General features: G+C 48.2%; 2 protein-coding genes across 2 annotated transcripts; one reads left to right on the top strand and one right to left on the bottom strand.

Moving 5' to 3' along the window:
* Positions 1-497: 497 nt before the first annotated feature.
* Positions 498-1175, bottom strand: LOC106805085 (myelin regulatory factor-like protein; the record flags this gene model as incomplete). The annotated part of the gene is given in 2 exon segments (XM_014806563.1): positions 498-607; positions 1061-1175. A coding segment is annotated over 1 exon segment (93 nt), but the record flags the coding sequence as incomplete, so codon positions are not given.
* Positions 1176-1413: 238 nt separating this feature from the next.
* Positions 1414-9582, top strand: LOC106805080. Its single transcript, XM_014806559.1, has 9 exons — positions 1414-1459; positions 1600-1755; positions 2194-2277; positions 2954-3145; positions 5074-5282; positions 5407-5512; positions 5792-5954; positions 6454-6670; positions 7256-9582. The coding sequence occupies exons 1-9, from the start codon at positions 1414-1416 to the stop codon at positions 7379-7381; spliced, it is 1299 nt and encodes a 432-aa protein (XP_014662045.1). The 3' UTR covers positions 7382-9582.
* The last annotated feature ends 2571 nt before the right edge of the window (positions 9583-12153 follow it).

Here is a 12153-nt window from a genome sequence, read left to right as displayed (position 1 = left end):
ATTTGCTTTTGTTTACCAATTGTGCGCACACATTATATATATATATATATATATATATATGCGTATATGTATATATATATAGACAGAGAGTAAAAGAGAGAATGACCAAGCATGAGAGCAAGACAAAGAGAGCGAGCGATGGGGAGGGAGAGCAGGCTAGAGAAGGGAGAGAGAGACAGAGAGGGATAGAAGAAGAGAGACAGAGAAAAGAAGAGAGAGACATGAGAGAACGAAGAGAGAGACAGAGATAGACAAATGCGGAGAGAGGGAGGAGGAGAGGACACGAGGTCAGAGAGAGCAAGAGAGAGACATAGAAATAGAGAAAAAGAGCACGAGAGAGAGCACGGAGGAGGAGAGAGAAGCAGGGCCTGAACAAGTCGTGTGCTGAACAGGGGGCTCTGTGTGCACTCCTCCTGATCTGTCCAGAGTACAGACAGACGCAGGTATGAAGCCTCGCTCGCAGCCGCCGCGACGGAGCTCCGCACGCACGCACGAACCTTGTTAACGACGAGGAACTTGTCTACTCGATGACCGTCGGCTAGCTCCAGGTCCTCCGTCTCCTTGACCGCGTCCGGCAGCACGTCGCGCATCTCTTGGGCGAGCACGCCTGCACACACACGTATAGGTAAACACCAACGCTCGCTGATATCACCAACAACGAACAAGTCACGCGTGCCGGGGCGAGTACGCCTACACACACACACACACACGAACACACGCACGCACGCACGCACACATAAACACACACACACACACACGCACCCACACACGCACACACATAAACACCTCTAACTCGCAACATTAATTTCTCATAGACTACTGACAGAAACGTGGTCAAGTTACAGGTTTCTTGTACGCATGGTGTATAAACATCATATATAAACATATATAATATAAACATAAATATCATGGTCTACGAAATAATGTTAGGAGTAGCATTAAGACTGCTAGGTTGGTCAGGCAAGACCAGTTTGTACGTTTTTTTTTTACATTGCATCGCAACATCTCGTAGCCAGCGATGCATTTGTGATTGGTTGCGAGAGATCATGTGACGCATTACCTGCGTCTTCGAGCTCGTCCTCCGACAGGCCGGCGACTTTACCAAACGACTCGTGTACTTGTACTTGTATAGTTTCATCCTCGTGTACACAGCTCTCGCAACTGCGCTCTCCTCTCGAATCACCGCGCTCGCCGCGGGTAAGAAAAACCTCGTGGTTAGTTCATTGTGCATGAATTTCTGGACAAATACAGACCTGTTACATAATGCCTTTTTCCTTTTATTCATTCAAATTAGAATTTTGTTAATTTTTAATTATTACAATAAAATTATTAAAATGGTCTGTGAAAATGCGGACCTCTAAGCACATTTACTAATTTAACACGATCCCATTATATTTTCCTAGGTGACAACAGATGGTGGTACATGCATCACATGCCAAGCATAATGGTATTGGTGGAGGTATAGGGCGTACATATCTGTAGTACCTGTTACGACAACGACCCCTTGAGCGGTAGTGAGGGCATTACTGTGGTCAGCGACGTTCCGCAGGATTGTACGCCACCGTACTTGACCGTACATTGTTCATGTGTCTGTTGCAGCCGTGTCGTTGTTGACGCCGATTGCCGGACATTCGCCGCTGGCTCTCGGGCCGCAGCCGTGCATGCACTCGGTGCACGCGTGCCACGTGAGCAAGTGCTGTCAGCCCACGCAGCCGCACTCACCCCTGCTGAAGCCCCTACGCATCGAGTCAGAGCGTGAGTATCTACACGACGAATGCTGCGTGTTCCATGTGTTCTGTCCGTTCTGCGTGTTCCATGTGTTCCGGCCGTTCTGCGTGTTCCATGTGTTTCGTCCGTTCTGCATGTTCCTTGCATTCTGTGTGTTCTCTACATTCCATGAGTTCTATTTGTTCCATTTGTTCCGTTCATTCCGCGTGTTCCATGAGTTCTATTTGTTCCATATGTTCCGTTCCTTTCATGTGTTGCATGTGTTCCGTGCATTCCTTTCTGTCGTGTTCATTGGGGGCGTTTCCGGGCCATGAATGATGGCGGTGTTTGCACTTGTGTACTTAGTCGATGCTAATAATTTGGTCGCCATGTTCTGCTGGGTCACCGCGTTTGCGCTGGTGGCCATTGCCGTTTAGTTTTCTGCTAAGTCGTGATTGGTTTATTGAACGGCGGCCATCTTTGCAGACAACCAGACGCAGGACACTCCTCCGCTTGGAGACCCGTACAGCAGGCCGCAGGAGAATTCCATCACGAAGGAACCGCCGACCGGTAAGCTTTCCATTCCGTCTGTCTGTCCCTGCCTGCCTCTCACTGCTGACTGCCACGCGCTCCCGTACTCATGCAGCGACGATATTGTCTTAATGGTTTAAACGGCTCTGTATTCTCATAATCGATAAACCGTACCCGATTGCAAAAGTAAGTACATAACATAAGCAAATATTACAGTGTGTAAAATAACACAGATAAATAAAAATAATTCCTTATAATAATAATATAATAACTAATAAATCATAATAATAATAAATCATAATAAATATAAACTTCTATAAGACAATTAGTCAGCTAGAGTAGACTAAGCTATCAGGGGATAGAAGGTGTAGTAAATGCCTAGAACTGTGTCGGGATCAATGCCTTACATCGTTCTCTGTGCTTGTCACGCATTACCGACGCACGAATTACTCTGACCAGACTATATAGTACGCACTGTCATGTCAATCAAACGCTAAGCGTTGTCATATATCATATGTTGCGCTGTTTTCTTACGCGTATGGATACGTCGGTGTCTGGCGGTAAAAGGTCGGCGCGGGGTTCTGCCCGCCGTGCGTGAATAAAGATAATGTGTTTACCTAATGTATTACGCCTTCTCGTGCTACGCATACTAAACATTACAAGCGTCATTACCGACGCCATCGTGACAACAAGCGAACGCTCGCTTTCTCCGCAGAGCCGAGCGGTGGCGGCAAGAAGCACCAGTGGACGGATGACCTCGGGTCACGGCCGCGGCCCACGGGCACCATGATGAGCAAGGAGAGCGTCAGTCCGACGGGACGCTTCATCAACCCGTCTAAGGTGCTGCAGCCGCCGGAGATATCGCCGCCTCACTCTGGCATCGGCTACAACCCCGAGATGTCTGCAGGTCAGTACCTATGCTTCTCTACCTCTCTACCTCTCTCCCTCTCCTTTACTTCCCTCTGCGTCCCATGAGACGCAGTTCACCTGTGAGTTGGTGTGATATGAAAAAGGGTTTATGGCCCATTCCTTTCCTCCGAGTCACATGGTGTGGTTTATCTGTGAGTTGGTGTGATATGAAAAAGGGTTTATGTGCTGTAGGGGAGTGTAACTCACTTGGTCGTGCGCGGTGGGTCGAAATGCGAGCATGAAACTATTCGTGAGTGTGAGCGCCATTCGAGTGGCATCATAACGTATGTGGCTATCTAGGTAGAGAGCCCGTGAATGTGTTACATTTGGGAGAACTCCCCACGCAAGTTATCTGCAGTTTGGGTGATGCATTGACATATCAAATCGAGTTGTCTTTGTTGGCGTCGATAATCGTAGCGATGAAATGATGATGTATGTAATCACGATGTCTTTGTGTGTTTAATCATTATGGGAATGCGTTGATGTATTTAAGCGAGGAGCGTGTACATCAACATGCACACGTACCAAACCGTCAAGGTAACACATTAGCATCTTTCGTCAAGAGGACATCTTTCTTTAATCAAAGTAGTCGTCGGGGTAAATTCTCTAGTGGGACCTTATTGAAATACGTGGGATTTCCTGCTGGTCACTTTTATTTCGTTGATATTGCGTCAATATTTTAAATGTTATATTTCATTTGCTATATTTTATGTCAAATGTTGCCTCAATATAAAGGCTGTCAATTGTCAGGCGCTCATTAATTATATATCAGCTCTCTGTGAACAAATACTTGATCATACGGTCTAAATCTGTGATGTGTTGTTTGATACGACCCGCTACCTTAATCACTTGTCTTTTCCATGCTGCCTGTATAGTGATCGGTAACCTGGGTAAGAAACACGTCTGGTCATGGTTTGTGTGAAAATGAAACACTGCGGTTACTGTAACGACAGCATCGGGGTTTTCTGCACCATTATCGAGAGTTTACGTGATTATTTTAGCATGCAAACACTATTTCGCTGAGCTTTAATTGCGTTATAGTAGTTAATATCAGTGAAGGTTTGTTTAACTCACGTGTAAGTGTTATTGTACGTTACGTATTGCGTTAATATATCCATCAGGATTATCTGATATATCAGAGGAAGTCCGAATATATCTTAGAATAACTTAATGAAAAATTGAATAACCAAATGTATCATGGAATGGCGAGCATAGGCATTGCAGCCTTGCTGCTCATGATCGACTTACCTTTGGTCATTCTCTCATAATAAGTGATAATTGATTTAGTAAACACGACACTATTTCATGCTGCTTTGCACGAGACTAAAGATTTCATCAGAGAGGAAGAGCCTGCTTGTTTTCACAGGTGCACATAGCATATACGTCGATGTGGTTTCACCTTCTTCTGTCTATGAAATCTTTCCCAAGCTTCTGTGATCCCTTCCATCCTCATCGCGGTCTCTGTGTGTTTGTTAGACTTCCGCCTCTCAACGGGTTCAGACTGTTGGGTCAGTGTAATGCATGGGGGTAATGTAGACAACGTCTTCTTGGTGTCACTCTCAGTGTTTAGTAGCAGGCTCCTATTTAACTCGGGGATTCTGGCTTAGATTTATCTGTATGGTTGTAGACTACAATGCGATCTGGATATCTTGTGTGCATGCATGGGGTATAACTGCTCTTTATGATGATGAGAATAGTATATATTGCTACAAGTGAGCAATAGTAAATGGGGGGGGGGTCATAGGATCTACCTGTAATCAGTGTTACTGTGTAGGGGTTGTGTTGCATATTGCCACAGGTGGGGTGGTATATCTACCTGTAATCAGTGTTACTGTGTAGGGCTAGTATTGTGTATTGCTACAGCCTACAGGTGGAGAGGTAGATCTACCTGTAATCAGTGTCATCAGCTTTGGATTGTTGCTACAGGTGAAGGTGGTGTCATCATCACACACCATCAGCCCAGCAACAAGCTGCAGGACAACCTGCCATTTGAACCAAGGCCTCAGAAGATAGAGGGCGCCGGTGCGACCGCCCTGCAGATGTCGAGCAACGATGAGCCGCAGTCCCTGCCAGGTGGCGCCACTCAGGGCGCGCAGCTTCCGACCGGGCCGCAGATGCCTACAGCACAGCCTCAGGTAGGTCGCTGTAGATCGACGTCAACGCACGCCACGCTGCCAGCAGGTGGCGCCCCTGAGAGCCCCGCAATTGTCGCAGGTGGTGCGAGTGTCATCTCACTCATTGTTGTTTCCGTGGTAACAGGAGGCAGAGGAGCCCGTCGTCGTCGGGACAACGAGTGCCTCGTGGAAGAAGTACAGACGGAAGAAGTACAAGAAGTTTGTGGAGCTGCGCAAGAAGAGAAGTGCAGGTACGTTTTTGTGCACACCTTGTTCCGCCTCGATTAATTAGTTGATTAATTTATTAAATTAGCTCAATTAATTGATTTGAATTTGTGTTCGCGACTTCTTGAAATGGCGTTGTATTTAGTTCGACATCACTCTCAGTGATTTTTACCATCGCTAGTGATATACCATGCTTAGTCTCCCAGAATGGGTTGCATGCATGTAAAAGCTTCGGAGTATGGATATATATATATATATATTATAGTCGTGGAATAATAAGCTAATGATGTCACAATTGTTTTCAGAATCCAACATGGCGTCCGCAGCGGTGACTATCGAGATCTTGGACTACTTCATCGTTGACGGCTCATACTGTCTGAACAACGAGTGCGGCCCCTACGGAAACTACAGCTACTACATCCCGATCAGTGGCTTCATGCCCCCCATCGATATCTTCCTCAGCATCAAGTGAGTAGAGTATATCTTATGCTGCTGAGGCCGCAAGAGGCGGTCAGTTGAAGTAGTTGTCAGTAGAAGGTGGGAAGTGGGACATTACGGGGGGCTGTCCACGTACGACGGTGGTTGTTGTCGTTGTTGTTCATGTTGTTGTTACTTTTGTTTGTTGTTGTTGTTGTTGTTGTTGTTGTTGTTGTTTCTGTTGTTATTGTCATTATTATTGTTGTTCTTGTTGCTAGTGGTGCTGTTGTTGTTGTTGTTGTTGTTTTGTTGTTGTTGTTGTTTTATTGTTGTTGTTGTATTTTTTTGGTGGAGCTACTATGAATTTGTTTTAGCATCCTTGGCACAGTTTACTAACCATGATGTCTGAGACCCTTGTTTTTTGTATAACTCATATCTAAGCCCATCGTTTACAGGAGGTATGTCTGGTGAGTCTGTTGATTACGTGACTAATATCTAATGAGTCCAATGTTTACACGAGAAATAACTAATGAGTGAGTGTTGTTTACAGCGTCACGACAGGATTCGACGTCCTGCTCTGCACTGAGCTCTCGATGACAGAGGGCGCCAGCTGCGCGGATACGGGCGTGCACGCGAGCATGCAGACGAACGCCATCTTGAACTCGGGCGCCGACGTGACGCAGCACAAGTGGCTGGTGGCGGCGCCACAGTACACGCGCAGCGTCTACACGTTCCGCGTCGCCGCCAGGAACACACCGGCCGCCCAGGTACGTCAGGTGGCGCCACCGTAGTCGGCGGCAGCGGCGGCGTAGTAACAGCAGCAAATGAATTTACACCTCGTTATCGTGTTTAAATGTGATTTCGCGTGTTGGTCAGTGTCGGGATGTTTGCCAATGATAAGTAGAAGCACGTGTTGTGTATACACATATACATACAATATATGTGCACGACATCTACAACAAATTGTAGAACATTTATGGATGAAACTCGAATAGAGTAAGAGAGAAAGCTGTGAAAAAAACTCGAAGAAAATTTAAACGCCATGAAGTAACAGTTCATGAGGAAGTCAACTCTATGGAATGAAAGTTTGCGCCGGGAATCTCTCTGCTAAAGGAGTGAAACTACTGAAAGATAAGCATAGCCTGCGTCGTAACACTATGCGCTGTTTGCAGTTTGACAAAACAATGCTTAGGGCACTTGCGCATCCCTTTTTTATACTCGGAAATTCGAGCCGATTCGCAAAACCATTGGGACGAGCGCGTGAATGAAGCTCGCGGCCGAGTCGGAAATCGAGACGCTTTGTGTGAATTTTCGGTCAGCGACGCTTATCGCCACGTTTGTTTTTACTGCAGCTGTGCTCGGATGCCTTCAGGAGCGAGGTCGGCTCTGCCTTCCTGCAGTACAACCTGCACTTCTACCGGGTCTGTTCGGACATCGATGCTCTGTCGTCGACGACGCCATCAAGCACGTGGCCCTAGTGGGGCGCAGACTCATGGCGCGGGGTCACCAGCGGACACAGCGCGGAGTTCTGAGTCGCGAGAAAACTGTTTGCTGTGGAGGTCGCGACTCTTCTGTCGAGTCACGTTGTCCGCGGCGACGAGGCGTGCGGCGGTGCGGCCGTGGTTGCGGATATCAGCTCCCGCCCCTGATCGCGGGCGTGTCGGAGCCCAGCGAGTAGTTTAGCGCGTAGGAGCGTCGACCGTGACGAAGATGCGACCTGCATAGAATGGTCGCCCTCGCCCGATCTCATTAGCTGGGTCCAAACGCAGCGCTGCGGGAAAAACGTCGGATCGCCGTTCCGTCCCCCCCGGATTGTTAACGCGGTTCGAGAAAAACAAGCGCGCGTCTTTATTTTCGAGTCCGTCATCGTGCGCTGGGCGGCGAGGGAAGGAAGCTGGTGTTAGCGTTGGTGGCTGCAGCTATAGATGGCGCTCGTGCAGGTGGCGTGATGACGCGGTCGCAGGGAGCGTTCGTTTGTGGATGGAATCGGAGGTGTAGCGCCGCAGTTATTGTTTCGTTTCTATCGCTTGTATATCTAGTGAATATTTTATATGTATATTTTGCTCTATTTAAAGCGCTTAGGTTTTAATTTTTATACTACGATCATTGTAATTCGACTGCGCGGTGCCGGTATCGCGAGCCGTTGCCGTGGCGACGCGCTCGGGGGAAAACAAGTGGGGAATGTACAGAGATGTTGACGAGGAGTGGTTTTAGTGTTCCTGCACAAAAAGATGAAACCTGAACTGATCATGCTAACTGATGATATATATTATATATATATAGATATATAGATATATATATATATATATATAAATAGATATAATGAGTGTTGTGTGTTTGCCAATATGCCATCTGTGTGGTTTGATACTTGATTCGGGTTGCGTGAACGCATGCGCGGGCTGGCACGTGAGTGAGGCAGTAGGGTGTGTGCAGCCAGCAGCGTGTGCTTCCAGCTTCTGCTACAAGTTCCTCTAGTTGGGGAAAGCACTTGCTCTATTTGCAGGCTCAGAGATGATCAGCCTATTGGTATGTATATATTGTATTTGATATTAGGAAGGTTAGTTACTAGACGGACTCCTGCTGGCTCATATGCAAAAGGAGATTTTGCTTTGATTCGTACTTATTGCCGTGCGTCTGATAAGCTATCGATTAGAGGGGGGGGGACTTTTAGTTACGTGATTGAATATATATATATATAGATATATACAGATATATATTATACGAGATGTGTTGTATATAGCAATTAAGCAGTGATATATAAGATTTATATTTTGTTTTCGCGTGTATTATGATAGTGATGAGTTTATGGGAGATTCTATTACTGGGAGGGGAAGAAGCGGCGGCATGAAGAGAATGATCTTATAGACAAGTGTTTGAAGTGACAGCCGCAAGAGGGCACTACATTCCAGAGGTGCGTCGGAATTGTGGCGCCACCTGGTGGCACGTCGATGTTGTGGCGCCATCCAGTGGCAGTCCGTCGCCGAGATCATTCCTGCGAGAACATGGAGGAGAGAAAGGAATTCGTCTGCGTTATGATACTGATCTCTGTGTCGGTGTGTGATCGTTATGCAGGGAAACGTCTCCTAGTGAGAGGGGTGAGGGGTGGGATGGCTACTTTTGTGGTCAAACGTCCACTGAGTTGGCAATATGGTCGACGCTACCGCAGGTTGAGTTGCATCGTCAGCGCCTCCTGGGTAAGCAGTCGTGAATGAGGGATCTTAGATGAATTATGGTAGAACGATGAATTATGAGTGGTTAACGCTGATGCCGATGTTTATGATGATGATGATGATGATATTGGTGATGCTGATGTTGATGCTGATGTTGTTGATGATGATGATGATGGTGTTCATTATAAGAGTAGTTTTATTCCTCTCGTTACATTATTAAGGGGTTAGTCTATCGCATGAAAAAATTATGAAATCGTACTATGCCTAGAATATACGTACATGCATGTGTATTATTATTATATATGTGTATATATGCTCGTATTATATACACATATATACCTATGTAATACGCAATAATGATGTTAATAGTATGTTTAAAGAATGTATGAGTTACTCCTGCCCCCGTACTTGGAACCCGTGTATTGATTTTTCTGCCGAATTCATTGCACGTCGTGCTAATGATGGATGACTAATATTATTGCATACTAAATAAACTTATCCGAACCACACGTTCGTCTTGCTTTCGTTGTGTTGATCTTCTTCACTAGACCACGCGCTGTGTGTGGGCGTTGCTGCAGTAGCTTGGCCTTGTTATGTGTCTTATCATTATCATCATCTATTATGTGAGTATAAAGTCCCAATCTGAGACAACATATAGAGGTAGATGGCATATGATTAATACATCGGTAAACAGTTGTATTATTTATTACCTATATCGAGAAATTATCATTCAAAGGTTACAGGCCGTACATACGCACACGTGCACATGCACGCACGCGCGCGCGTACACACAGGGCTGGCTGCAGTTACTGCCTTACCAACTAAAAATATGTAAGCCACGAGTATAAATTCTGTTAGATTAATTAATTGTAGTTTTTTTTACTACAACATTGATTTCCAATTCATCTACATTCTTTTGTAAAACTCACACATGCGTACACGCGCGTGCGCGCACACTAGAGTAAGCGGTTACCAACGCTGACTGCTGCTGTAACTGTCCACATGCACAACTTTGATTGCAGCGAGGTTCAAACATCGAACAATCGTCTATATATCGATATACCACCCTATACCCTCTCCACTCCTCACGAAGCAATTTGCTCGTTCACGTCCTCGACACCAGGTTGCGCCACGCGCGCCGTATCTCGTCCGCCGACAGGCTGTGCAGGTAGAGCGCCGACGCCGGGTTGCCGACGTAGCGCAGTGCCCAGCGTCGCTGCTCGTAGAAGCGCGGCGTGTGCGTCACCCGCACGCCGACACGCGCTGCCAGCATGCCTGTAACGTAGATGTCCTCCATGTTGAATATTGGTAGCGAGCGCGAGGCAGCGTACAGCAGCGGCGGCAGGTCAGCGCTCATCACGTACCCGGGTCCGTGCACGTACGGCGGGTACGTCGGCGGCGCGTAGGCCTCCCGCGCGACGTACCAGCGGTGGCCGCGCGTGCGCACGGGCCGCCCGCCCTCGTGCACGGACCCGAGCAGCAGACGCGCGCCGTCGCTCGCCGCCAGGTGGCGCAGCAGGCCGGGGACGTTGACGAACACGTCGCTGTCGACCTTCATGACGTAGCGCGCCGGCCGGCAGAGGGCGCTGGCGGCGTGCAGCGCCGCGAGAGACTTGCGCGTCAAGTTCCCGTAGGTGTCGGTGAAGTCGGCGCGTATGACGTCGCCGTGAACGCGCGCCTCGTCGTCCAGCAGCGACGCGACGTTGTCGTCTTGTGGGTCGCCGACAATGAACGCCATGGCGACGTCGTCGCGCGTGCGCGCCGCCGACCCCCAGGTGTCTCTGACGACGGCGCGAGCCGACGTGTCGTTGGCGGCGGAGAAGCCGAGCAGGAGAAGATAGGTGGCGTTACTGCAGCTCAGCTCGCACGGCCGGTACGTGTGCACGTCGTCGTTGACGAAAAACTTCACCGGATATCCGCTGCACGGCGTCTGTTCCCGCACCGTGGCTCCCCCTGTCTCGGTTTTCCCCTGCTTGCGTGTGCTGGCTTCCTGCTTTCGGTTACTAGCCACAGAGGGCGCTGTCATAGCGGAAACCACGTCGCGTTGACCGCTGCTGTGCAAGACGAGTCTGGAACTCCCCGCTCGCCCTAACCTCAGCAGCGAATTGTGACCAAAGATGCGCGCCGTCTGGTGGCCGAAGCCGATGCTGGCGACAACGACGGCGAAGATCGCAAAACAAGCGAGCAGCAGGAGCGGGCGCCTGTGTAGCCGCGTTGACAGCGTCATATCAACGGTTAAACGCACCCACGACGGAGCGATATACAACCACGACTGAGTGGTATATACAAACCCACAGCCCCCATGTACGTAACCACAGGCGTCTGGGAACAAGCACCGCGTACACGTACTAGAATGTACGTCTGTATGACGCAGGTACACATTTGAAGATCTGCACGTTGAACTTGTGTTGTGTTGTGTACGGTAAAGTATAACTGATATAACACGATCACCAAACATGCACAACGCGCCAATCTATGGGTACTGGCTGATATGAAGACTGTCGACTGATAAAACAACTTCGCAAACACTTTACTTGCTTATTTGAGTGCGCGTGATTAGAGAAGACTGTGTTCGCACCATCTGATCAAATACCCAGGATACGGCGGCGTGTGTAGTGTCTCGTATCTCAGCTGAGTAATGACGAGAGAGAGATGGGAGCAGCTCTCAGCTAAGCTAATAGGGTCTATGTCCCCCAGGGTACTGCCGGAACGTACCCTGGTAACTATTTGATAGGGTTAGGGATAGGGAGTAGGCGTAGGCGACTCCCTAGACTCGTTAGTGGAGTAGGCGAGGTACGGTCCGGCATATTACATAGTACCAGGGTACGTTCCGGTATATCGGACCGTACCCAGGGTACGTTCCGGCAATACCCTGGGGGACATAGACCCTCTCAGCCTCAGTTAACCTGCATGAGCGGGGTGCGCGCGGAAGAGAGTGCTGCAAGGATAGTTACATATGATGTTTTACGTTATGATTATTTATTTTAGGGTCTACTGACAGTTATTAGGTTTGTATTTTATTCGGCTAAAAAATATCTGAGTTATTCTCCAAATTACTGTGAGAAGACAGACGATGGGGC

Source organism: Priapulus caudatus, unplaced genomic scaffold (genome assembly GCF_000485595.1).
Source record: "Priapulus caudatus unplaced genomic scaffold, Priapulus_caudatus-5.0.1 Scaffold99, whole genome shotgun sequence".
NCBI lineage: Eukaryota > Metazoa > Priapulida > Priapulimorpha > Priapulimorphida > Priapulidae > Priapulus > Priapulus caudatus.
This window is presented reverse-complemented; position numbering and strand designations above follow the sequence as displayed.

What these genes read in the sequence shown, in the direction of transcription:
- LOC106805080 (XM_014806559.1), top strand. Translation starts at nt 1,414, where the DNA reads ATGGTGGTACATGCATCACATGCCAAGCATAATGGTATTGGTGGAG. An exon ending in GCATAATGGTATTGGTGGAG is followed by an intron (nt 1,460 to 1,599) that starts GTATAGGGCGTA and finishes TGTCTGTTGCAG; the next exon opens with CCGTGTCGTTGTTGACGCCG. An exon ending in GATATCTTCCTCAGCATCAA is followed by an intron (nt 5,955 to 6,453) that starts GTGAGTAGAGTA and finishes TGTTGTTTACAG; the next exon opens with CGTCACGACAGGATTCGACG.